Source organism: Siniperca chuatsi, linkage group LG12, assembly GCF_020085105.1.
Source record: "Siniperca chuatsi isolate FFG_IHB_CAS linkage group LG12, ASM2008510v1, whole genome shotgun sequence".
Taxonomy (NCBI): Eukaryota; Metazoa; Chordata; class Actinopteri; order Centrarchiformes; family Sinipercidae; genus Siniperca; species Siniperca chuatsi.
In genome coordinates, this window is record NC_058053.1 from 23,235,496 (window position 1) to 23,263,387 (window position 27,892).

General features: G+C 37.6%; 2 protein-coding genes across 4 annotated transcripts in view; both read left to right on the top strand.

Moving 5' to 3' along the window:
* The first annotated feature begins 1,894 nt into the window (after positions 1–1,894).
* On the top strand, positions 1,895–26,133 carry il1rl1 (interleukin 1 receptor-like 1). Of its 3 annotated transcripts, XM_044217827.1 has the most exons (14): positions 1,896–2,095; positions 7,891–7,982; positions 11,172–11,235; positions 12,224–12,280; positions 12,367–12,470; positions 12,662–12,845; positions 14,270–14,420; positions 16,729–16,791; positions 19,091–19,217; positions 20,216–20,364; positions 20,588–20,722; positions 23,047–23,211; positions 23,833–23,978; positions 24,986–26,133. In XM_044217827.1, exons 4-14 carry the CDS (start codon positions 12,251–12,253, stop codon positions 25,232–25,234), a joined length of 1,503 nt encoding a protein of 500 aa, XP_044073762.1. In that variant the 5' UTR covers positions 1,896–2,095; positions 7,891–7,982; positions 11,172–11,235; positions 12,224–12,250; the 3' UTR covers positions 25,235–26,133. The 3 variants fall into 3 exon arrangements, with proteins under 3 accessions (XP_044073760.1, XP_044073762.1, XP_044073761.1); XM_044217825.1 differs by having other exon boundaries at positions 1,895–2,095; positions 12,224–12,470; XM_044217826.1 differs by lacking the exon at positions 1,896–2,095 and adding an exon at positions 7,352–7,533 and having other exon boundaries at positions 12,224–12,470.
* Positions 26,134–26,852: 719 nt separating this feature from the next.
* The window catches only part of LOC122885985 (probable ribonuclease ZC3H12C), a 30,988-nt gene continuing 29,948 nt past the window's right edge, over positions 26,853–27,892 (top strand). Inside the window, exon 1 of the mRNA XM_044217814.1 lies at positions 26,853–27,564. The gene's annotated coding sequence lies outside the window, so the exon portion shown is untranslated. The remainder of the gene's footprint in view (positions 27,565–27,892) is intronic.

The window sequence follows — 27,892 nt, forward strand, 5'->3', positions numbered from 1 at the left end:
GGAAAGAAGCTCTCACGCTTTCATTCTGAGAGAGACATTTAATGTTGATTCTTTTGATCACTGAAACATTTTGTGTTAAAAATCTGGACATGATGTCAAAGATTTTTGTTTGATTTGCCTTATTAGACTATCTATCAGAACTGTGTTGGCTTGTGGAAACAGTGATTGTTATTTCCCTGCACGTCACACGATCTCATGTGCTTTAGAACTCAACCAAACCTCAACCTGATTAGAGGTCTATTCAGCCAGAATAACCAGTTTGTGTGGGTGTGCAGGGCAAAAGGTCACAGGAGTAAAGGAAAGCAGCAGCATGTTTGACTGTAGGCCAAAAAAACAGAGGTAGCTGCAGGAAGAGTGGTGCTAAAACACAGTCTCAAGTGTGAGCTATACAGTTTCACCACTGTGTTGCACCACTGTGTGCAACTGTATGGTGTTATTTTCTATGAGAAATAGTGTTTTTGTTACATCATTCAGACTGCGACAGTATTTGAGGTGTAGAAAAATGTTCACTCAGTCCGGCAAGACTTAACAAAACATTCAAGCTATCAGTACAGCAGCACCAGACACACACTTCCATGACAGACCATGGGCTCAACTACTCTTCTTCTATGTGCCTTGCAGTTATGTACCACAGTCAGGTTACTCTGTCACCTACCTGCCGGTCACCTACCTCTGTCACCTACCTGCCGGTCACCTACCTCTGACAGAGTGCGTCTTACTTAGAAACAAAATAACTAAATGTTGAAGTACATTATTAGACAAAATGTTAAATTAAACGAACTGATCAGGTATTATAAACTGAGAACAGTGCCACATTTTCACTTAGTGTATGTAGCTGCAAGAGACATACATATAGTCTGATTCTTATGTGGACTGTATTTAGTAGCCTGAAACCCTGTCCTTTTTTAAGGACTCTGCTGATACATACAAGGGGATTTCCATAATCATGTTTTGTAAAAGATTATTAAGGACAGTTTTGTTCAGATGCACTGTTAGCAGTATGTGGCAGTCTTCCTGATGGTGCCAGCATTCCCTGGCCAACAGCTTCAAGTCCTCACAGATCTCCAGTTGGAGTGGCGTTTAAGCTGGCAGGCTATTGAGAAAGTCTTTTCTACAAGAGCAAAGTCTGTTATAGAGCAGAGCCCATATGAAATACCTCATGTTTGGCTCTCTGACTACAAGAGACGCGCACATACTCAAAACGTCCCCCACCCCACCCCTTTTTTTCAGAAGGTAGCCTATTTTTTCCCCTTAAACTGCATTTACTAAACTAAATAATGTATAATTATGTTATATTGTCAAATAAACACTTAGTTCTCAATTTGCTGCCCAAAGATTTGTTTTATTTGAAAACATAGATAAATAAAGACATAAATATAACTATGAAATTAATTCATATGGCTATGAAATATATAAATAAGTCAATATGCTTCAATAAATAAATAGGTTTTTATTTCAGTGACCTTTTATTACATAATGCCACATTTATTTATTTCATGGGCCTGCTCTGCCTCAACTCAGTGATTTATGGAGTTTCCTGATGTACAGACAGCTTCACTTGTCGAATGAAATAAAAACCTTTTATTTAATAAACCATATTGACTCATTTATTTATTTTGTAGCCATATTTCTTATTTTCACAGGCATATTTATGTATCTATTTAATATTGACTAAAATGGCATTCCATACGTTGTTTATGTTTTCATCACAAACAAAAACCACCCAGCAGAATTTCTAGACTGAAATTCAGTTTTTTAACAGTTTATAATTCAAATATAACTGAGTCTGTTCCTACAGACTTTATAAGTTAGAAACTGTCTGTGGGGGTGGGCATGGTTAGCTGGAGAGGTGGGGGAGTGCTGCCAGCGTCAGGGAGAGAGAATTGGCACAGCCATGTCTTGGTGACTAATTATGCTCTTCCCTTTTTATGCAGTAGTATGCTGGACCTGAGGCTCGACACACACACACACACACACACACACACAAGACAGAGACAGACAGACAGACAGACAGACAACAGGCCAGCCAACTTTGGACTTTTGGTTTAGACGGTGATAAGAAGAGGATCTCGACCAGTGTGACCAAGCCGAGCGGGTAAGAGGCATTGTGGTAGAGTGTTTTTGTGAGAGAGTCGGCTGAATACATACAATACGAGACCTGTAGAGCGCCCTGCTGCGTCCTGTTTGTGCCAGGGGAACTCACGGTAGTGACAGAACTGCTACACTGTCCTAAACAGAATTACCCATACTGATTATATGAATCTTGCAACATTGTAATTGCAACCAATTTTTAACCATAGAAATTCAATTTACAAATTAATATTTGGCTTTCTTAATGAAGATTTTTGGATCTGAGCATCCTGCATGAAAGTTGGACTCGCAATGGCATGAGTGTATTGAACCAAAGGTGTGCTGCAAAGTCAGACTATTTCTCTTGCTTAATCAGTAACAATAAGCACAATCCCACATTTATTTTAAGCAATATTACATGAGAGGGTTTGTGCAAGCGCCTCGGTCCTGACCGCATCACTGTTGTGCCAATAATGACGTTAAAGCTCACCCTCCAGTGCAATATTGCGATTATACAACAGTTATGTATTCATATTTTGGGGCAATTTACTCAATAATAATTTTGCAAGTGTTTTCGCCATTTCCCTGGAAACACACGGGGTCTGACTAATAACTGGATGTCTAGTCCCTGTTGAGTCAGCCAGCCAACTTAATGATTTCTAGAGATCATGGGAAACTGAATAAATACCACACACCTGAACACACAACTGCCTTGCTAGCTCAATCCTGTTGTAACTAAGATATCTGCTGAACAAAAATATTTTTTTCCATGGACAGCTTTAGCTACTACGTCCACAAACTTCACATGTATTTTTTAACTAGTAGCGCACCTAAACTTACTCAAAAGCAGCTGTCTGTCAGCTGCTCAGCCTTTATGGCTCATGACTTCTTAGATTTTTTTTTCTGTAGTAATAATAGTAAATAGATGAGATAAGACACAAAATTACTTCCTCACCTCTTGCTACCTATGCAGAATCGGTCGTACAATACTCACAAAAATGTTATCCTTTTCGAAGAACACAGTTGTCACAGGCTCCACCATCAGTTAATCACACTCCTGCTCCCCATCAGCACCTAATCACAGCCAGGATAAAAGCACATAACTCACCTCAGCCAGTTGTCTGATCTCGTTTTACGAAGGAGAATCCATGGGATTCTCAACGACTCCTGTTTGACACCCCAGCGTCTTCGCTCCATTCTACTCCAGTGCGTTTTCCCCATCTCCGTCCATCATCGTCTGGCTGTGAACTTACCTGCATACCTGTCTCCTCAGTGCTGTATTCCAATAAATATCCACCTGTTGCCATATCCGTTTCTCCAGCCTATCTGTTGTTGTTTCTTGCAACAACATTACATTATTATTTACTGATGTGATACATGGAGTGCCTCATCCTATGACAAATATTTACATAATGTTTTGCTATCCAGATTTCCGTGTGTTGGAATGTTTTTCCAGCACAGAAGAATGTCTTAAATGTCCAAAACCATGAACAGACTGTGTATACTCAGCACACAATGTCTCATCTCTTCAATAGATTAGATAAAAGTAGATTTTATCCATTTATCTTTTTAGAAACTGCATCACTACTTTTGAAAATGTTCTCTGTTGGGTAAGGCCATGAATTCCCAATTCAGACCAGATGACACATACATTTCAAAATGGCATGGTGGTGGCTTTTTCCACTCCACCTTGATGCCAGAAAACAAAACAGTGCACACCCAACAGTTTCCACTGCAACCTGTAAAAATACCAAATGTACGAACTGTGACGGAAATACTGCAGACCAACCAGAACATATCTTTCATGGGTTGTCATGGCTGAAACCACATCTTTACAAGCTGTCTAAGGATAGACTTAACTGCTGCTGTTACCAGCAGAACACCTACTCTTCCTGGGATCCACAGTGTAATAATACGTAATGGAATCCATTAGAATTGTTATGAATCAAATCCGGGAAAATTGGGTGCCTGGCTTGTTGCTACAAGCCATTCAGTCCTTTTTATAACAGGAGAGAGAGTTGTGTTAGCGATAGGGTGAGGAGCTAAGACATGTGGAAGGAGCTTGGAAAACAGTTGCTCCTTCACATCTAAAAAAGGAACCAATTGAGGTGGTTCAGGCACCAGATAAGGATACCTCCTGGATGCCTACCTTTAGACGTTTTCTGGACATGTCCAGCTGGGAGAAGACCTTGGGCGGACTCAGAACACGCTGGAGGGATTACATATCCCTCTATGGAATTGCTTGGTACCCCCCAATAGGAGCTGGAGGATGTAGCTGAATGTCTGAGAAGGACGTCTGGGCTATCTTACTTAGCCTGCTGCCACCACAACCCAGATCTGAAAAAGTAGTGGAAACTGAATAGATGGATGGTGTAATAACAACCACGGACACTCAAAACTGTTATCTGTATTTCTATGTTTTTACGCTGTGTTATCCATTATTGTGTTATTGTCTATACTGTGATATTCATTCACTTATATTCAAGCACTAAATTTCACACACTTTAGTTTGTGATATTTGGCACTGTGCCCAGTCTTCCGACAAACAGGGCCTACCGCTGACATCAATCAAGGCTGAGAACCCCATGGTCAGAGTTTCCTGAGTCCTGGGCCGGTCACTAATAAATTCTTTTGTGAAGTGAATGATGAACATTTCCCCTCTTGTAACATGTACTGTTAAATTGCTTTTTAGCCCTTCCACTGTGAAATGTGTGAAACTGTATAAATGTGAAGGGTTGACCGAAAACCATGCTCATACAAAATAGTTCAAAGTAAAAAAAAAAAAAAAAAAAAAAAAGCAAAGCACCATTGTTCTGAACGTGAACTGGTTAAATGGAAAATGAGCTGCACTTATAGTCTTCTACTTACTGAGTCCTGTCACTGGAAAGCATTTAGTCTACTTTGTTACTTAGTATGAATCCTTCTTGGTGATTTATCTGTTTCCATTAGTTAATTGTGGGAAGTCTCCCATTACATGTTAGAAATTCAAGGGATAGTTGACTGTGCATGAAGCTTTTGTTAAGCAGCATAAAGGGTTTATGAATCACATGGGAATCATAGACTGAATCATAGTCACGTGACTCACCACCTTCATTTTCTTAATTTTTTTTATTATGTGTTCGTCACTTTGTTGACTGTAACGCCATGGCTCATAAAATCCCATTTGGGTGAGGTCAAGCAGGGTTGGAAAACATGCTGGTGTGTGCTGTAATAGAGGTTTGGGAAACACTGCTTTAAATTAGTCTGCTGTTATGTGGGGCGAAGGAGAAAGCGGGGCAGGAAATTAGCCTGAGATATTAACAGAGGGGATGTAGTGGTAAAATAAAAGGTGGGTAAACTATAAATGTCTGCTGGTTAAACTGTCCAATGTTAGGTAATGGTAAACTCATAAAAAGGTGAGTAAACCCTATGTTGCATTTGAAAAAGGTGGGTAAACTGCATGTATGTGCGTTTACCATCCACTACATCCCAAATAATAAAATCAACAGAGCTAATGCAAAATATTAATAGCCACGTTACACTTACAAAAGCTGAGAATTCGCGAAATGATTGACAGCCAAAGCATGCTGTGGCCAATGATCAGCAACAGGTTCTGAACCAACTCAAAGGGTGGTCTAAAAACTGTTTTGGGGGGTACTGTTTATAAAAATATTGTCACTGCTCTTTTTAAGAAAATTGTTTTGTTCACACACTTGTAATCCTGAGGTAAAAGTAAGTATAAAATCATGGTATTTTTATCATTATGTTGCTATTTCCTTAACATTCCCACCCAGTTAGACAAAAATGAAACTGAAATTAAATCACATTTCATAATATTTATATTATATTTGTTAATAAAGGCTAATCAAATTTCAAATTTGCTAGCTTGATCACAATCGCTGCCAGTTGCTAACTTTAGCTGTCTCACGCACGCACACGCACACGCACACGCACACGCACATACACACTATAACATTAACTGTAGCATTTTAACATTATGCCAACCAACCCCATAATGTGTACCAACACAACCCCATGAACATGACTTAATCACAAATCACCTAATTTTAGAAAACATTTGTATACATTATAATGTATTTATTTATAGCAGAGACCGTAACCTTTCATTCAACATCAACATAAATTAAATGGGAGTTACTGCAGATCAGGAAGGGAGTGGTTGGATCTGGAATGACAGGGAGAATTAGTATAAGACAAGGTGAAGACAGCAAAATGACTATTCAATGATGGGCTGTAGTTGTGACAGGAGTCATAAGAGTTTATTATTGTCAACGTGTTTAATACACAGCGAACTACATGCAGTATCTTGTTCTTTTAAATACTATGGTGTGTGTCACAATCTGTCCGTGACATAGTCTGTTGAGATAATATGTAAATATTTATGTTGTCCCACACAAAGGAGGGTAGATAAGCCAACATTGCCCATTCTCCAGTGAACTTTGAATAGACTCACTGTACCACAGTTGCCACATCAGTGAGTCTTCTTAAGCACACCAGTCACTTACTAAATTTGCTCAATATAGAGGAATCAGACACAGCTATAGTTGCGTTTCAATTCTGGGTTTTGTGTACTCACTATACTATGTATCATATTAATGATGATGATGGTGCACTATTTTTGGCAGTTTTTAAGTCTGCAAGAAATTATATGTAATGTCCATTGCTAATGCCTTATGTAATGTCCCATTAGTGAAGTACAATCATTTTCATATACAAACTGTCATGCAGTGGTGGAATGTAACTAAGTACATTTATTCAAATAGGCCTACTGTACTTAAGTACAAATTTGAGGTACTTGTACTTTACTTGAGTCTTTTCTTTTCATGCCACTTCATACTTCTACTCCACTACATTTCAAAGGGAAATATTGTACTTTTGACTTCAGTACATTTATCTGACAGCTTTAGTTACTAGTTACTTTACAAATTGAGATTTTTGCACACAAACCATATGAAGAGTTTATAAAAAAGGATGTTTTGTTGTAAATTAAACTACCCAACAGTTTATACAAGTACAGCTGAAATGATTAGTCGATTAATCAATTAGTCAATTGACAGAAAATTAATTGCCAATTGTTTTGATAATTGTTTAAGTCACTTTTCATGTAAAAACATTTCATGGTTCCAGCTTCACAAATGTGAGGATTTGCTGCTTTTCCTGCATTGAGTACTTTTACTTTTAATACTTTAGGTACATTTTCCTGATTATACTTGAATACTTTTACTTAAGTAACATTTTCACTGCAGTACTTTTACTTATAACAGAGTATTTCTACAGTGTGGTATTAGTACTTTTACTTAAGTAAAGGATCTAAATACCTCCTCCACCACTGCTATCATGTTAGTGCAATGCAAACATTTGTACACAGTGTACACTTTAAAGGGAAGTCTTATGGGCACTCCTTAAACATAGCTTGCTCGAGGGTAAATGAGAGGTAGTTTTTGAGAAACACTCTGGGCTGATGTAAGTTTTGGCACACACACTTTCACACAAATGGCGCAAATAGGGAGATGGATTTTGGATTTAGAGTTCCAGTTAAGAAGCATCTGTGTGTGTGTGTGTGTGTGTGTGTGTGTGTGTGTGTGTGTGTGTGTGTGTGTGTGTGTGTGTGTGCGTGTGTGTGTGTGTGTGTGTTGGCATGCTTGGGAGAGGGAGAAAGAAAATGGGAAAAGGGAGGGAGACTGTATGTCTTAATGGATTCATGTTTCATTATGTGAATGTGTGTCTCTCTCTCTCTGTCTCTCTGTTTCTGTCTGTGTGACTTGATTTCCTTTTGTGGATTTTTTGTAACTGATGCTGCTCACCCACTGCTGAGCTCAGGGATAGAAGAGAAGATATAAAACCCACATAGAGGAGAAGAACAACACAGCCTGACTGACTCCACTCCAGCTGGCAACACACACCTTTATAAGGTAAGCAAGTGTTTTAATTATTACTCCAGTGCTCCGTGTTTATTTGAAACTGCATTGTACTGTAAAACTACATGATCTGTTTTGGGGTTTTTTTAAGTTTTTGTGAGTGTACTGCCAGTTAACTAGGTGCCTGAGTGACAAAAAACTAAAGGTAAAAGATAACTTGGAAACTTATGGATGTATGGGAGGAAAAGTAAACTAAGATCACTAAGATCTAGATGACTAAGATTTCATAATACTGCTCTATTCTGCATTTATGCACACACTTTATATCCTGCACTTGCTTATTGCACTTCTGGTTAGACCTAAACTGTAGTTTGTTGCCTTGTACTTGTACATGTGTAATGACAATAAAGATTAATCTAATCTAATCTAAGTGGTCAAAGCAAAATAAGTGAAACATTTGTTTTATACTGAGTATACACTGTTAACATAAAGATATTGATTAGTACACCTTTAACAATGCTCTATGCCATAGATACGGTGGAAATAACTAATCAATAAATCAAATAACCACACCTATCCCACACACTGTCTTTGTGTATGTTTTCAGCTCCCTCGCAGGACTGTTATTACAGCATCATGCAATAACCTTTGGTGTAATTTTACATATATTTAAATTTACATTGAGATAACACTGTGTGATGTCAATGTCAGGTTATTTATAGATGAAGTCACTGTAAATATTTGCTTGCTCTGCTATAGCTGCAAAACAGAGACACAATTTTTGCCTATCCGAATGAATTGGATTTAAAGGTCTAGCATTATTTAACTCTCATAAATAAAATGTTTAAAATGCACTGCACACTACCTGCTCAGCACCAAACAGCTGACAGACAAAGTTAGCAATTAGCTGGTGAATGTAGTGGAGCATTTAGCAGCTAAAGGCCAAAATTTGTTGGAGACCACAACAGAGCTAAAAGAAGAGTGAGTATTGGACTTCCGTTAGGTGGCCAGAAACTTGTCTCTAAGTAAATGCTAGTGTTGCTTCATGTCTTATGTTTATTTCTATTGTATTAGTACTTCTTTTCCTGTGTAACGTGATAGTGAGCAGCTGTAACAAAGAGTTTCCCCTCGGGGATCAATACAGTATTTCTGATTCAGATTCTGATGTCTGCTGGATGTGTAATTAGGCAACTGCTAACTCAAATTGTCTCCTGTTAATGTTTCTTCAAATCTACCAGCCCACTTTTATACCCAGGGATGCGGATGGTTGCTTATTTTCTATTAAACTACAAATTGTTTTACTAATTAAAAATAAAAGATATAACTTTATTACTTCATTCATAAATTGAGATGATTTCAAATTAAATGGTTATTCAAAGCTACAAATGTTTTAATGGGAGATTATATTTAATGGCCAGAGTTGTATTTAACTATGTGTTTATCAGTGTTTAACTGATAAACACAGTTAAATAGTGTAAGTGTTTCAGTCACATCAGGAGGGAATTGCTGTTTAGAAGATAAGATCCTTCTGCCCTGTGCAGATACTGTTTGAGAACGTTTTATACTGCGTGCTTGTGCAACAGCTGCTGCATGTTTGTCGCTGGTGATTGACTAATCCCACTCACTTATAGAACATATTTATCACTTGACAGGGTAAGTTGTTACTCAAGCAATTACACTATCAAGATATCTGTATCTACCTGTTTTTTTAACTTATAATTTGATTAGTTGTCTGATTTCAGTGTAAAACAAGATGGAGTTAGATAGAACCTAAAATATAGTTGTACTCATTGTGCAACTCAGAAAATAAATATTTTCTTAGTTGTTGTTACTCCACTCATTGGCATTTCTGAAAACTGAAATGCTCAGAGTACAAAAAAGTCTGAATATTTAGACTAACCCTCCTCTGTCCTTGACAACATACAATAGTTTTACAAAGGTTGACACACATATTAATACAGTGGAGTCTGGCTTTTGGAGTGACTTGTTCTTGGTCTTTGTATTCCCTTCCTGACGTTTGGGTGTAGCACATAATTCATTACGACCCAAAGCTGCAACCTATGAAAACTGCAGAACTAGGTTCAGGTCATCTTAGGGTATTTTTCTGAATCTGACACCATCCCTTACACCGTCTGAAATATCCGTGCCCATCTGATGCTCTCACTGCAAAACAAATTATTACTTATAGTCAAATTGGCTCAAACAAAAACTGCAAATAATCTCTCTGTCCTGATGACATTACGCTAAATATTTTCCAAAAAGCTAATGAATATGAGATACATTTAGATCAGTGCTGAAATAAATAGTTGATTGATTAATAGGTCAATTGAACAATAACTTTTACTGACAACGATTTTGACAATTGATTAATATTTTAAGTTTGCCTACTAATTGCCAACTTGAAGAAACAGTTAACTCTGTGGATTCGAAGGTCTGGACCCATGCAAGGTTTATGGTTCATCAATGAAAATGCTTAGCTGGTTTGAGCTTCTTAATATGTGAGGATTTGTTGCTTGTCTTGGTTTTATATCATTGTAAACTGAATATCTTGGATGGACAAAAGGATGTCACTGGGTTCAGTGAAACTAATACGTTTCCCTATTTTTTCACATTCTTTATACATTTTGTTTATGATTACTTCATTCACTTCCAAATGAGTTGACTGACTTTTAGAGTAGCAACATGTGTTTTGTATTGTACAATGTTCCAGACAGATAATATCAGTATGTTGACTAAAAATGCAAATACCACTTGTTTCACCTGTTGTTAGGTTCAAGTGTAACCAGTTGCATGTCATCTGTATCTATATCTACTGCCAATTTCCATTTTTAAGTACTGACAATGGCAAAATACCAAAGAAGCATATGCAAGAAGAATAAAAATACTTCTAAACTACCAAGCAATCTAACAGGTAAATCTCACATCCTGCTGACAGTCCTCTAACATGGCGGCATAATGTCCGTTCTAACATGATTAAATCTTCTAACATCCGGTGCGTGGCTTTTAACAAGAATTTCCTATGAGACTTACTTCGAAACTGTCATGATCATATCGTTCTGTAAGGTTGTCGTAAAGGCACTCTGAGGCAGTTTCAGGAAGCAGCACTGTGGTTGACGGTTCCTGCAGGACTGACAGTGCATGAATAAGACCATTTTATACAGTATGCAACATGTGCCATGTTAGTCATTTAAGAAGGAAGCCAAACAATGTGGTTGAACCTTGAATGTACTCTGTCTCTCTCAGCAAATGGATACTTCCCGACTTCTCTTCCTCGTCTTCATGGTGATTACTACAGCTGAATGTTCAGGTAAGGTATACATTATGATGAAGAAGAATACAAGAACATGAACAGTGCATTAATGGATCTGTTTATGCAGCTGTAACCATGTAAGAGGTTGATCCCCATCGATCCGCTCATTCAGTATGTAGACTGAGTGCTGAAGATGCACATATAATGGAAGGCTCTCTTAATAGCCACCACTGTAAAATATACAGTATTAATGGATGGTAGTGGCATGACTATACTGAATGCATGAGGAGAGTGCAGACAAGGCCAGAAAATAATGGTCATCGATTTCATCCTGACTGTATCTATGTTTTGAAAAGTAAATTCATATAGCATAGTAACAGGAATCTCAATACCCTTACAGACATTACTTACAGGATAAGGCTGGTGATACATTTTTCCCCCTATATTGTCAACAAATCCCACAAAAAGACGAGATGGACTAATACATGGTTTTGTTATTTTCATGGGATTTGTTGTCAAGGACAAAAATATAAAATAATGCCAGCCTTATTGTTTAATACTTCATAAATCTAAATACAATAGCACTAAATAAAGTTAATACATGTCTATCCTGTCTGTATCTACATGTTAATGTCACTTTCTGCTAGGTCTCCCTTGTAAATGAGGTTTGGAATCCCAGTGGGATCTTTACTGGTTAAATAATGGTTTTCAATATTATTATAATCCCCACTGTTGAGGTGGGATGTCTTGGGTGATGACATTTGCATTAATAGATGCAGGAGTGAATTTAAAACTTATTTTTATCATCATCATCGCCACCAGCATACATTTCATCACCTTCTTCCATGTATTACAGATATAAAGTTTAAAAACCTTTTCTTTTTGGTAACTCTTTTGTTCTGCATTAGTACTGCAGCAATTCACAATTGTAATAATTGCAGCCTCTATCTACCTGTGCATTCACATAGCCAGTAATTAATGATATTGTGCTTTTCACTTACATCGTCACCACCATTATCTCTATCATCTTCTCCCTCATTTTCAGAGACAGACGAGCAGCAATGTGAGAACTATGACCAGCAGAAATATAACCTTCTTGAAGGTGAAGCATTTTATTTTGTGCCTTACAATCTGCTTTACAAGAACTTAATTGATAAAGAGTTCACATGGTACAAAAATAACTCCCAGATTGAGAAAATCTCTACTGACGACAGCGAGATGGTACATTACCATGGTGGTGCGCTCTTTTTCTTAAAACTCCTCCCTGAGAACTCTGGCTTGTACACTGCCCGGTAAGATTACTTGTCTCTATAAAACATTAAGTTTTCTTATTTCTATAATTTAAAAGTAAGATAAAATTCATGTCATGTCATGTCTCTGATCTTTTGGCAACTCCATAATACTAATAATAATCTTTAGACTGAGATGATCTGTTAATACGGTCCCTGATCTGGATCACAGAGAACTATTGCTTTTTTTCTAGGCACACAAAACCATCAGGAGAGTGTGACATCTATTCTGTAAAAGTTGAAGTCCTCAAAACAAAAAATGACTCAGCACTCCTCTACGGAGAAATCAACAACTCTGACCAGAACAAAAAGGTCACATGTCCAGATCCTGTCAGCTACACGTGTGAAACAATGAAAGGAGAATTCACCTGGTACAAGGTATGGCCACCTGTGATAACAATGAAACCTGGTGTGAATAGCAGTGAATAGCAATTATGTTTTTCAGGTTCTAACCTGTAAACATGTTAATGTGATTGTGTAACATTTAATTTAATTTAGTTGAATTTTCTCATGTTAAATATATTAGTAGAGACCCAGCAGCTGTGGTGGGTATGGATTCAAATGCAGAACACATAGGCTAAGCTCGTAGGATAAAAATTAGGTTTACTTCTTCACTGTTCAGAACAAAGATTAGCAACAAGCAGGCAGTTAGCGAAGGCAGACAAGTCCAGAAAAGAACAGACAGGCAGACCAGAATAAAAGCTGGAATGCTATGGCTTTAGTGGCACAATAAACAATCTGGCAGAGGACTAGTGTTAGTGGGCGGGTGGTTATGTTGACTGGCTGATTAAGGGGAATGAGAGGCAGGTGTGCTGGCAGGTAATGGTCAGTTGTCTTGGGAATGGCAAGAACAACTGAGGATTACTGCTGGGTGGAGAGGGAATGGGAGATGCTAGAACTGGCATGCAGGGACTATGGGCAGAGAAGTACAGAAGTATATTATGAAAAGGATGTCACCATGATTGTTTTAGCTGATGATATAGCTTTATGCCACCACAAAGTAATCTAATTTTGCAGTTCTTTCCAGTTCTTTTGTGGAAATTATAGTTTATAAACTTAACTCCATTCAACGATGCTCTTCTTTTTTTAGTGTAACTCCTATATCATTATCTTGTTCCCTCTGATAAAACTCAAATAAATTAGTGGGTACTTCCTGAGCTTACTAACTGAACACTACATCTATTTTCCATACAAGTGGTAGTTCCAAAATAAGTAGTCCATTCTCAGAACTATTGGGGAAATAACAGTTACATATTAGCTTGTTCATAGAAAATGATGAGCAAACACAGGGACACATAAAATAAAGCTTTACTTAACATTGTTTTAGAAGGCCAAATGTATTGTAAAGTAATCAGCAATTATGTTACTATTGTATATATTTTTAAATCTTAACATGTATATTTTGCTGATACTCCTATAGTATGTTAAATTATTTTACAATTGCACTAAATTTACATTCAGAGTGATATCAAAATTTTTTTGTCTTTTTGTATTAACATTATTCAGTTCAGTTCAACATGCTATACTGACATGACAGCTAAGAAAACTATTGCCAAAGCTAGTTCATAAAACTTTATTTTCCAAAACTTCCATTTTTTTATTTTTCAGTTTTTATTGGATAATTATATAATTAGAGCATGTGGTTATGCAAATGTTAAAATGCATTCACACTCTCCACATCCCTCCAAGTCCTTCTTCTGTCCCGTTTCCAAATTCCTTTCATATGAGTTTATTCGATTTCCTTCTTTATTGTCCTCTTCAAATTATCTTGCCTCTCCTCATGTTTGTTGCCCCTCCTGCAGGACTTTGTTATTTGTGAAATTGACAATGAAGATGACCTGTGGGTTTATAATGCTACCAAAGATAACGAGGGCATCTACACTTGCATGTGTACCTGGACATATAATCACAAGGTGTACAACTCGTCAGGCTCCAGGAGGCTAATAGTTAAAGGTGAGATTGAATTTTTAGGTTTTTATAAGCTTTTAGTTGATGTAGTGGTAAGGGAAAAGAGTACAGGAGATCAGCTTGTTAATCAACTTACCTGTTAACTGATGGCGTATAGACCAAAATCATCCATGTGTTTCCTGGTAGATGGCTCATGCCACTAGCTAATGCTAAGACTTCAGTCTTTACTTACAATACAGGACACTAACATAATTCAGAACAAGAAGGTGAACAAGGTATTTAAAAACTTGGCCTGTAGCTAAATGCACCTTTAGTAATGAAACATCATAAATATCAATGTGTTCGTATACATTTCCCCACCTGTTATGAAAAGATTAGCAGTGAAGTTCAAAGATGTTCCAAAATGGTAGTACCAACAAACACCAAATCAATTATTTTGAGCACGTGCACCGTGTTTGAGAGATTATGTTGGTTGTAAATAATGAATTTGATATATGACTAATTTCAATTCCTGGACGTTCACACCAGCGAGGACCTCACCTAGACCTGCAACACCACTCCAAAGGTGAAGAAGGCACAACAATGGCTGGACTTCCTTCTAGAGAGCTGCAATTTGCACTACTGTTGTCTTAGCAAACTGTAATTTTTGTACTATTTATTTATGTCACTAAGTAAAGTAACTATGTTAAGTCACATTTTTACAAAACACTTTAGATCTTGGTAATTTTTAACTATATTTTAACCAGATGAAGGATTTCAGTCATCGGGGTGTCTGGATCTTAAGGTAGCAGAGAAACAAGCTGAGAAAATGTTAGCGGAAGCTAGGGCTTGCAGCGTCCGGTATTCATTCAAACATCGTCAGAGAAATGTGAAACTGCTTTATTCAGTGTTTTTACCGGTTTTATCCCCAGGTCAGTTTGTTTTGGAGCGGAGGAGACCTCCAGAACATCTCGATCTTAAGTTAGCAGAGAAACAAACTGTGAGAGAAAATTTGTGAGAGAAGATGTGCATGCCAGGAAAAGGTGGCGCAGAGTATAATATCTAATAGAGCAATTCTGGAGTAGATGGAGGAAGGAATATCTGCAAACATCACCCTCCGACAACGCTGGCACTCCTCAAGACGAAATGTGAAGATTGGAGACATTGTCATTGTCAAGGAGGAAGAGATTCCCCGCAATGAGTGGAGACTTGGAAGAGTACTGGATGTTTGTAAAGATGAAGATGAACTGGTGCAAAAAGCTACATTACAAATAGGAAATAGAAAGCAAGGGAAAGAGGGTCAATGACTCATTAATCCAACCATTCTTGAACGTCCTATTTATAAATTAGTTGTACTTGTAGAAAACAACTAAAGTGTGTTCCAAAGGAACTAATCTCTAAACACCTACCTGTGGGAACAGTTTAAAATATCAGTCTTGACCTAAGAGTTTCTTAGTTCTGGAAGTTACTAGATTTATTCAAATATTTGCATAAAAGGTTATCATAAATCATAGTAACTTGGGAGTGTAACTGTCTCAGAGACATGTTTCATTGAGATGTTTGTCATAAATATATGACTATTAAAGTTCATACAGCCATTAAAAGGTAACATGTAAAATAAATAAGATGTTAAAAACATTGATTTAAAAATGTGTCTAAAATGTAACACCTTAAAATGATGCTTCAGTAAAAATGTAATTCTTTTTATGTAAGGTTTTCATTTTTATGTACTGAAGAGCGTAATGGGTATCAAGATCAGAGTTGAGTTAAGGGGTAAAGTGACATTATGGGTAAGAACCAGCATGGATGCAGAGGAAAAACATACAGCCCCAAAATAACTTTATTCTGCACTTGGTCCAAGAGGTGCACACAGTAATTGTCTGTCATTTGTTTTATATTTGTATATAATGTTGTGTAATGTGCCTTAACATGGATAAAGTGATACATTTCAGTAATTTTATTTCATCGCATTTCTGTTGTGCTAACGTGTTTGGGCCTGTTAGCAACAGACACCAGCTTGAGAGTCTTTCAAATGAAAGAGAGAAATATACTTGAAACTTTCATGTCTTTCTTGTAGTTTTCACGGTGTCTGCTGACAAAATTGAGATAAAATAGAAGTTCAAAAGACATCTGTATGATGCGTGGCCATTATTTCATGGGACCAGTGTAGCTACACTAGTAGTAGTTCACTTGTACATCCTTCGTATTAGGACCACCTTGACTTACAGACATTTTCAAATTGGTACTATTTTTTTGTGTATCATGTAAAAAAATATATATATTAGGATTATAACACTGGAATGTGAACATTGTCAAGTGTCCTATAGAAGAGAACGGAAACTCATTGCTGTGTTTTATTTTTGCTTTCCTACAGATCAAGCTATCCACCGTAAACCAGTAATCCTCTCTGCGACAGGGGAGCAGTTTGCTGATGAAGGTAGAAAAACTTCACCTAATACAGTGCTGTCATAGCACACTGCAAATGCAACAATGCATGTATCGACTAAACCACTCACACCTACCCTACGTGTGTGCCCTTTAATTTGTGTCGGCCCTTTCTCATGCAACTGATCATAAGTTTCAGGAAGAACACACAATTCCCTCAGTTTTGTTTTACCAGAGTTTTGTCCTTCGGTTTGTCACTGTGAATGTTAAAATCCTAATAATTATCCTTTACATAAAATTCACTTTATATTATTTATTTATTTATTTTATTTCATTAGTGCGGTTCCTATCTGTCAGTGCAATGCACATGTCAGATCACTTCTTCTCTGTGACTTCAACTTCTGCTTTATTTAAGAAAAAATAAATTCAGAACAGGATTAAAAGTAATTCATATTTCAAACATAACTACATTGTTTCTAGAGCAGCAATAGTAATGTTTAAGCTGTAGGAGCTTACAAACACTTTTTTTTAAAGATATTTTTTCACAAAATTCAACACATCAATACTCTTACATATTTTAGAAAAATGAACAGGACATTTTTTAATAACTAAAAGCAGGAATTATAGCCTATCAGAATATTTTCACGGAGTAAAACAAACTATTGATGTAGGCCTACTAATTCATGTAGACTAATTGATAATTTAATGAAAGGTTTCTCTCATTTGAATTTAGAGTCTTTGTTTTGGTGACAGCAGCAGCTTGTTGCTCATATCTGTTATGTTATTAATTATTCATGACAAATTGGCAGTGCTCTAAATTACACAATAGGCCTACGTTCTGTGCAGCATTTTTCAATATTACTATGTCACCAAGTCAGGTCTCCTCAGCATTTTTGCCTTCAAGTCTCAAGTCAAGTCATGCAGACAGCTCTCGTGTTAGCTTGTTCGTATTATCTATTAGGCTACTATAACGGTACAAACAAGACAGGATTCAGGACAACTGCTCGTAATTGGTGGAGGTGGATACCAAGGCAGAGTTAGGGGGAATACAAAAAGAGTAGGGCGGGGTGTAAGTCTGCGCTTTCATCTGGTCAGTGAACTTCAGCGGGGGAGAGGAGGGGGAGAAGGTGACTGGAGAGGAGGAAGAACTGGATAGGGTTCGGGGGGGGGTTGTCTCCCCTTCAAGGTTTATGGTGTGTTGTGTTATATCTTGACAACCTTAATATGCACTGGGTCACATCCTAAAAGAAACTTCCACTTGCAAAAATGAAAGAAAATATTGAAATATATTATTATATTGAAATATATAATATTGATAATGAAAGAAAGATTTTAATCTGAGCTGAGAGTGAAGCCACAATGTATAATATTTGAATGTGAGAGCAGAGATCGCTGTTCAAAGAAATTAGTAATTCCACATAAAAGCAGAAACTGACTCCTATGGAGCTTTCTTGTAAACAAACAAAACTTGCGTTTACATTAAGTGTCTCACCAAAACGCATTGTGTATACCCCTGATGTCAAATGAGTTGATTGATTTTCCTCCTCATAAAACATTTGCAAAGCCGATTTTGTGTTAAATCCAGCATTGTTTACATCCATGTGTACTAACTCGCTGTGTTCTTCTTTTTGGATTTTAATGGCAGTTGGCAACCAGCGTATTAGGTGCATTACCGCCACCTTCTGCTTCAGAGTGTGGGCCAGTAATTAAATCCTACCTATTAGTCCTGTTTGTCTGATAAAATTTAAAGAAAATTTAAACTGCCTGATCCACTTGACAGGTTCATTAATGTTTTTGTATTAACATCCTGAATTCCAGCCTTCCTGATATCTTTTTGCGTACATTGCCTTTCTTGTTCATACTTAATCCATAACATAACAATCCATGATTACATGCACAACAGGAATCTTCAACCTGACAAATGAATTAACAAAAACACCAACACAGAGCCCTGCTTATATACAGGTAGTCCTCTCAAACAAAAGACCACCATATTGCTCTACTTTTTATGATTAAAGTATTTAAATTCCCCAAGTCATCTCTAGATGTTCTCTGTTATGATAAACTTTGGGTATTTTTTCTTGTAGTTACTGTGGATTCACTCCCAATAAAACACAGGGCATATTTGTTATAATAGCAGGTGTGAGACAACCCTTTTCAGTTCTCAGTGTTTTAATTCCATGCTGCCAAGTTCAAATAGCTTCAAAGCCAATCTCTCCATACGTAGCAGAAAAAATGAAATAAATGAGGAATTGCTGCAGTGTCTCAATGAATTGCTCTGAAACTTCTCAGTATGGACACACACTGTGAAGGTTAAATGTCTCTGAAATATGTTTTGTTCATTCTACCAGGCTTTGGGATCAAGCTGAACTGCTCAGTTTTCTGTGGGACTAACGTAGAAGGTGACTGTCATGCAAGCTGGAATGTTAATGGAATCACTTTCAGCCAGACTGATGGATACAATGAAACCACCAAAGTGTAAGCACGATCAAAATCAGAACTGCACTAATTCAAGAAAAGAAATTCCATATCAACACCAAATTAATGTGTTAAATGCACAACTGTGTATACAACTGTGTAACTACAAAATGCAACTTATCATTTGTTTGTTATAACACATTTGTAATATACTGTACACTCATACAGACATGTCTGTGCTCATGCTTAACACTGATTAAATATACAGCCACCATCTGTGTTTAAACAAGCACATAAACACATCCCTGCAGGTACACACATACTGACATTTAGTTTTCATCTGATGGTATATTTCACACACTATCATCAGCTAGATTTAATTTAAGAATGAACAAGTCTGCAGTCACGCTAGCAGCTCTGTGAGGCTGTACTTTGCCACAGCAGCGCGTCGAGCTTATATTTAGCTGGTAATGTTAGCAAGTTAGCATGCTAACATTTACTTATTAGCACTAAACACAAAGTACTGCTGAGGCTGAGGGGAATGTATGTAGTCATGAATCAAAGTATTGGACAAATTTAAAATTTAAAACGGACGATGCCGCTAGATGAAAAGATAATTCAGTAGTTGTCGAGACATTTTACTTTGATCCAAAAAGTTCAACTGGCTGGTGGCACTTGAAGAACTGCAAGGGGATCACCAAAGTCAGTAGGATACATTGTCTAGGAGCCATAACTGTCTGTACCAAATATTGTGCCAATCCTTTTAGTAAATCTCAAGATATTTTATATATGTTACAGGATAAGTGAAAAATTCAACATGTTTGGGGCACTAGGGGAAAAGTCATTAAGCCTCATCTTCAGCGGACTATGAATGTCTTTACAAAATTTCATGGCAATCCATCCAACATTTGTGGAGATATTTCTGTCTGGACTGACCAACATAGCTATCTCTAGAGCTGCTAGCGTGGCTAAAAACCTTTCTGCAACTATAAAATATTTTAAATTCTTTTAAGATTTTAAGAAGATATTTCTTTGAAACAAACTGTGTCTTTTGTTAGGGACATCGAGGAACGTTCAAAGAATACGATCTCCACTGCAATCCTGAACATTGAAAAAGTGTCTGCTAAAGATTTCCAGGCTAAATTTATATGCATCGGCATGGGCTCTTACCAAACGGTGTCTGTCATTGTAACTCTTAAGCGGAGAGGTTAGTGACAGGATTATTAATTGTTTGCAATGGGCTAAGACTAAATCAGGATTTGGCTACACAGGCAATTCTTGTTAGTTGAAAAAATTCATTGTTGGTTTTGGCCTTTTTGTAGAATTTGTTGGCAATGAAAAATGCAGAATATTGCTAGCCTTATCTTTTTTATTGATACATACACACACACACTTTCTTTTAAAAGGTTAATTTTGTGGTTCTTTTCCAGAGTCGATAATTCCACTGGTTATTGGAGGAGTGTGTGTGTTGTTCTTCTGTGTGTTTGCTGCCGGGCTGGTCAAGTTCTTCGCTATTGACCTTGCTCTCTTCTTCAGACCCTACTTCCCACTAAGTCACAACAAAGGTAAAGAAGATTAGTTGTTTTTTTTAATTCTTGGAGGATTTAAAAGTTTAGTTATCTGAAGTCCACACCAAAAAATAGAAACTTTTATGTTTTCTCCTTATTTTACTTATTGTGTACAGGTTTAACAAACAAACATATATATAGATGATGATTATTTTCTCTTATCTATTATTTTCTTTTCTTAGTCTAATGTAACATTATGTGTCTGGAGGCTTCTAGATCATAACTGAAATATAATAGTATATATATATATATATATATATATATATATATATATATATATATATATATATATATATATATATATATATATATATATATATATATGAAAACAACTTTGTCCTTCACCCCTTCGCGGGTGGTCTCATCCTTCGAGCTTGGGTCCTCTACCAGAGGCCTGGGAGTTTGAGGGTTCTGCGCAGTATCTTTGCTGTTCCTAGTACTGCACTCTTCTGGGCCGAGACGTCTGGTGTTCTTCCAGGGATCTGCTGTAGCCACTTCCAGTTTGGGGGTCCCTGCCCCGAGTGCTCCAATGACCACGGGCACCACTGTTGCCTTCACCTTCCAGGCCTTCTCCAGCTCTTCTCTGAGCCCTTGGTACTTCTCTAGTTTCTCATGTTCCTTTTTCCTGATGTTGCCATCACTTGGTATTGCCACGTCAACCACAACGGCTTTCCCCTGCTGTTTGTCCACCACCACGATGTCAGGCTGGTTCGCCATTACCATTCTGTCAGTCTGAATCTGGAAGTCCCACAGGATCTTGGCTCGGTCATTCTCTACCACCTTTGGAGGTGTTTCCCACTTTGACCTCGGGGTTTCCAGTCCATACTCAGTGCAGATGTTCCTGTACACTATGCCAGCCACTTGGTTATGGCGCTCCATGTATGCTTTTCCTGCCAGCATCTTACACCCTGCAGTTATGTGCTGGATTGTCTCAGGGGCCTCTTTGCACAGCCTACACCTTGGACCTTGTCTGGTGTGGTAGATCTGGGCCTCTATTGCTCTGGTGCTCAGGGCCTGCTCCTGTGCAGCCATGATGAGTGCCTCTGTGCTGTCCTTCAATCCAGCCCGCTCTAGCCATTGGTAGGATTTCTTGATATCAGCCACTTCAGTTATGTTCCGGTGGTACATCCCGTGTAGGGGTTTGTCCTCCCATGATGGTCCCTCCTCCAGCACGTCTTCCTCTGTTCCCCATTGCCTGAGACATTCCCTGAGCACGTCATCTGTTGGGGCCTTATCTTGGATGTACTTGTGGATCTTGGATGTTTCATCCTGGATAGTGGCTCTCACACTCACTAGTCCACAGCCGCCTTCCTTACAGCTAGCGTACAGTCTCAGGGTGCTGGATTTGGGATGGAACCCTCCATGCATGGTGAGCAGCTTACGCGTCTTAACGTCTGTGGTCTGTATCTCTTCCTTTGGCCACCTTATTATTCCCGCAGGGTATCTGATCACTGGCGGGCCGTAGCTGTTTATTGCCTGGGCCTTGTTCTTGCCATTGAGCTGACTTCTTAGGACTTGCCTTACTCGTTGGAGGTATTTGGCTGTTGCTGTTTTCCTTACCTCTTCGAGGTTGCCATTTGCCTGTGGTATTCCAAGGTACTTGTAACTATCCTCAATGTCTGCTATTGTTCCTTCTGGGAGTGAGACCCCTTCTGTGTGGACTACCTTCCATGTATATATATATATATATATAAAAAAAACTTTGTCCTTCACCCTCCGCATGGGTGGTCTCATCCTTCGAGCTCGGGTCCTCTACCAGAGGCCTGGGAGCTTGAGGGTTCTGCGCAGTATCTTTGCTGTTCCCAGTACTGCACTCTTCTGGACCGAGTGGCTACAGCAGATATATATATATATATATATATATATATATATATATATATATATATATATGCTTATAGACTCACTTCCTGCTCTCTTACAGTGCAGATGCTTTGCTGCTTGCTCTCTGCTTACATTCTTTTGCTGATATCTGCCAAAGCTAAGGAAAGTTGATCCTGGATACTTATAAATCACTGGGACGTAATTTATAAGAGACACAGAAGGATACCACAATACAAATTTTTAGCACTTTTGCTACTTCTTCAGTACGATGCGAGCAGAACGAGAAACGCTTTGCTCCATACTCACATTTAGGTCCAAACTTATTTTTTCAGCACTGTGTAACAATTCACATTCAACTGACAGGGTGTGGTGACAAGGCTGCATTGGGCCTTAATGATCTCAGAGAAAAGAAAAAAAAACAGACTAAAATCAGAACCATCTGGACAAAAAATAGACACTTCATCCTCCATGAATTCCATTAACTGGTTTGTATTTTACAGATGCGAGGGTGTACGATGCCTACGTGGTCTACCAAATGCAGAACATGGACAAGGTAACTGAGGACTCACTCTGCCGGTTCGTCACAATCAATTTGCCTTCTGTCCTTGAGGAAAAGTGTGGATATCGACTCTTCATCCACGGGAGGGATGACATACCTGGGGAAGGTCGAAATTTTATTTAATTTCTTATTTAATTTTGGACACACAGGCGCCAATATACGTTTTTCCAGTATACATACTGTAGGCTATTTTATTTATATATATATATGTACACACTCACACACACACACACACACACACACACACACACACACACACACACACATCATTGGGATGCTGGACAACAAATACGGATAAAACCACTAGTAAGGCCAGCTTCTTCAAATCGTGCAAGTGTTACATACTGTAGAGTCTTAGTCACTTTAAAAGCTTTTGTTTTGTTATACTTTTTTATAGTAATTGTCTTCAAATTGTAGACCCGTTTAAGAGACACGATCATGTCATAGTTGTCATGGTATTCTCTCTTTTCTATTTTCCTCTTCACCCTCTCCTTGCATTTCCTTCTTCTCTTGATGTTTTTAGTATTCATTTCGAGGACTCAAACAGCCATCACATATGGTAAAATAAATACAGCTAAATCAAAATAAAGACCGAACATGGTGAACCTCTCTGAAAGGGGGTCCTTTACAGCACCTTGGAATGTTTTTGTTGTAGTACAATCCTGAGGAACCATTTTTCAAACACTGCACAAACTTTTTTTTCAAAGCATTTTGTCTGACCCCACAGACCGTCTGGAGCTGGTGGAGGACCGCATGAAGCAGAGCAGGAGGTTGATGGTCATCCTCACCCCAGGTTTAGGATCAGGGTCCGTCATCACAGACCAACATCTTTCCTCGCCCGAAAACTCAGAAATAGGAGGGTTTGACTGGCAGGTAAGAGTCTTACAAATCTAAAGATAAAAATCAGAAATCAGAAAAACTCTTTAAGGCAGTAATTAGTTTTTTGCTGCAAAGTCTGGTAGTTTTGGATACAACTTAAGTTTTCTTTAACACTATTTACCTAAAAGTGATAAATACTGAGAAGGACTGAGGACATAGTTTGGATAAGATGAATTCTCACCATGCCAAAATGAATGTAGCTATAAAGCAGTAATAGTTTAAGAGGGATACATTTGGTATCTCTCTCTCTTTCTCTCAAACAGCTGTTGATACATCCCCTTATTCTTTTTCTATTTGATTATTTCTTTGTTCTACTAAGTTTGGCTTATTGCTTATTTTGTACTTGTATTTTTGCTGTTTTTTTGAGCCTTTATATTTCTATTTTTCCTCTTACATATTGTGTTTGAAAAGCAGTACTTTCAAACTCTCCATCAATATAGCCCACTTTTTGCACAAAACATAGGAAACTAGAAACACTGCATAGACCTTACTGGTTAACCATGTGTGGAGTTAAAATGGCAAGATTGTGTCAGATTGTTAAAAATATTGGCATTGGGACAGTAACAACTGATCCATATGGTCAATACCCAAATCTGTTCTATTCCACTGAGTAATGAGTTGTTTTTTGGCGTATGCATACAGAATATTACTTGTTCTCTGTGATCTTTGATCTGTTGAATTTATTGTGAGCTATGGCGTATGCAGATCTCAAGAGATCATCAAGTTGTGGTCAAGATGAAATAATGTTTCTTATCTTAAATTAAAAGAATAATCGAACAATGAGCTGTAGAAAACTGACTAAAAAGTAGTACTTTTAGAAAATAAGGCTAATAAATAAACATTGTGAGCAACCGTGGCTTTCATATTTGTTATTTAGCCATAGAATACTACCTTCTGAAGTTTTACTCAACCACGGCACTGCTCCAGGGAAAATATTTGTATAACTAAACATCCAGTGTGTTCAATAAAGCAGTTAAAAAATGTTATTGATCATTTTACAGGTGGGGCTCCACTATGCGCTGGTCCAGAGGGAAATGACTGTGATTCTGATCCAGCTGGGGAACACTGAGCCACAAGGATACACACACCTTCCCCCTGGCTTGCAGCACCTGATTCGCAAGAGTGCTCCCATTAGGTGGCCAGAGGATTCACGGGGTGCTGCTGCATGGAACTCACGCTTCTGGAAGAGAGTGCGATACCTGATGCCTGCCACACCTGCCAAAAAATGTGAACAGTCTGCTATTATTTGAAACCAGTATGGACTTAGATTTCATTTGGCCTTACTGGAATAACGGTTATGTGCATGTGCAAAACAAAACATTAATTACACCAGACACACCAGTCCCATCACACCCTTTATATGTGTCAGAATGATGCAAATAAGTCACAGGTTCAAGGATCTGTTTATTTCATTGCTCACATCCTTATCACCACAGGCTGGTTAAAAGACAAAATATAAATTACCACAGGGTGAAATAGAAAAACACAAAGAAGGTATCAAATAATCAGAAATATAAAAATGTAAAACATAAGAATGTTTTACCAGAAGCTAGAAAATAACCATAGGAATGTTAAAATGCATTCAGGAATAATAGAACATTTTGAAATACAACATTAAATGACTTGAGCTTCTATAAACATGGTTTCAACTGATCCATGACATGATCCATGTGGTCACGATCATTAAAGATAGCTCCCAAATATTTATATTGACTGCCATGTGACCAGCCTCAGGTTTATTTTGGTGAAAATAAGTAATAATTAAATGAAAAACAGTAAGTCTGCTTCATCAAACATCTGGCAAAAGTGAAGACATTTTGGGAGAGATTTGTTTTAAAGATTCAAGCAGTGTTTGCAAGTAGAGCTATGGCTTGAATAGTTGAGGCAGGTAACCTGTTATCATTCAGGCCTGCATATGCTTTCCCAGCTTCTTTCCTTTGTAGCACACAGTGAAATGAAATCTGTAAAACAGATATGAAGTCATGTCCTCTGTATTTTTTGCAAATTTTAGCAACCTGTTGGAGAGCTGACTGCTGATGATGATTATTTTCTCTTATCTATTATTTTCTTTTCTTAGTCTAATGTAACATTATGTGTCTGGAGGCTTCTAGATCATAATAAAGCATGATTAGATAACTGAAATATAATAGTATATATATATACTGTATATATATATATATATATATATATATATATATATATATATATATATATATATAATAGTATAAAAGTTTCTTATGGTTTCTTGTGAATTGTCCTTATTGTTATGGTAACATGTAATGTGTTTTAGTGCTATAAATATAGCAATATTCATTGAGTTGACAAGTATGTCTACAGTATAGACATAATCAATCAGGAATGTATTGATGGTATGTATGTAATACTGCAGAAATTACAGTTGTTGCTCACGTCCATCAACACTGCCACAACAGAACAAGGCAGGTAACCAGTCTTTTTCCCAGCCCACATCATACAATAATTATTTTCTTTACCTTTTTGTGGGATCTGTTGAATGTTTCTGCTGTTACAGCGTTTACCCAGTAGAGGGAGACAGATTTCCTTGCCACTGTATGTTCCCCAAATGGTAAGTGTATTAATGTCATGCAGTAGTCCTGTTAACAGCTTTCAACACAGCATTTAATTATTTAAAAAGGCAAAGAAAATTCGAAATCATCCATAAATTGTTAATATACAATTTAAAAAACAAACAAATAGACGCAGAGGATAAGTGATTCCCCTATTGTGCCGTTTCTCCAGCATAGATGTTTTTTTTTACCAGTGGCAACATCACTGCATAGTACTACATAAACGTATGTGGTAAGAGGATGAAACCTAAGAATAGTATTACAAATAATAAATGTTTTGATTACCAATATATCGCTTTAACCACTTCATCTTGAGAGTATCACTGGAAAATCTAACACAAAGAATTCTTGCAAAGAATAGAATCATCCAGTTAATGAAGCTTTTTTTCTCCAAATGATTTTCTGAAAGAATTGCTTTATCTATTTGCAAAGTGACTGATGTATTATCTTGTACTAATGCTGGATAGATTAACCTGGAAAGGACTTGAAGCTTCATTTAACAAAATCTTTGTCTCTATGTTGCCAAAAAATATAGTGCAAATGGGAAAAGTGGCCACGGCACTCAGTGTGAACAAGGCCTTTATTGCATGTGCTGTAGCACGACAATGGGATATGACACATGCATCCACACTTGGTGGCTGGTTGCAGCAGTAGTAATATGTATAATATTACATTAGTTATTATGGACACACGTGCGCGCAGAGAGAGACTGACTGTTTGCATCGCGGACAGATGCGGATCGTGGCCGCTGGGTGGAGACAGTAAGACGGGTACAAGATGGAAAAGTTTAATGCCTTGCAATGCCTTAAACTCTCTCTCTCTGAAACACACACACACACACACTGCAAGCAACTGATTATGTATTCCCCGACTTTCTCGGCTGCTTATTTAAACGGCAGCTTCTATCTGCAAGTCCTGCTCTACCTTCTGCTTTTTGTCGGAGGGGAACGTGTGATAGAGGAATAACGCAGGACGGGGTTGGATGCCATGCTAAAGTAAGTGGTGACCTGTCATTCCTCTGTTCACCCCTATACATCACATATTTTGTATTCCAGACTTGAACAACCTAAATGAATGCAGGAAGTAAAAACGTGGTAATGTAAACTGCTGTCTGACTGACTAGAAACAACTGAATTCTTACAGAAATATCAATACAACAGCAGATTTTAACAATACCATAAGCTCCATACAGAATCATTACTGAGTGTTGTAGACACAGTATACTTTTAGTGAAACAGTTCAGGCCTCTATAGGAGTAGCAAAACATATTACTTAGAAGTTAACAGAATATGCTGTAAAACTGTAAACGTCAGTATAAACTAT

Coding starts and splice junctions, on each gene's coding strand:
- il1rl1 (XM_044217825.1), top strand. CDS start 11,175: ATGGATACTTCCCGACTTCTCTTCCTCGTCTTCATGGTGATTACTACA. Junction 11,236..12,223: donor TACTACAGCTGAATGTTCAG/GTAAGGTATACA, acceptor CCTCATTTTCAG/AGACAGACGAGCAGCAATGT. Junction 20,723..23,046: donor CCCACTAAGTCACAACAAAG/GTAAAGAAGATT, acceptor TGTATTTTACAG/ATGCGAGGGTGTACGATGCC.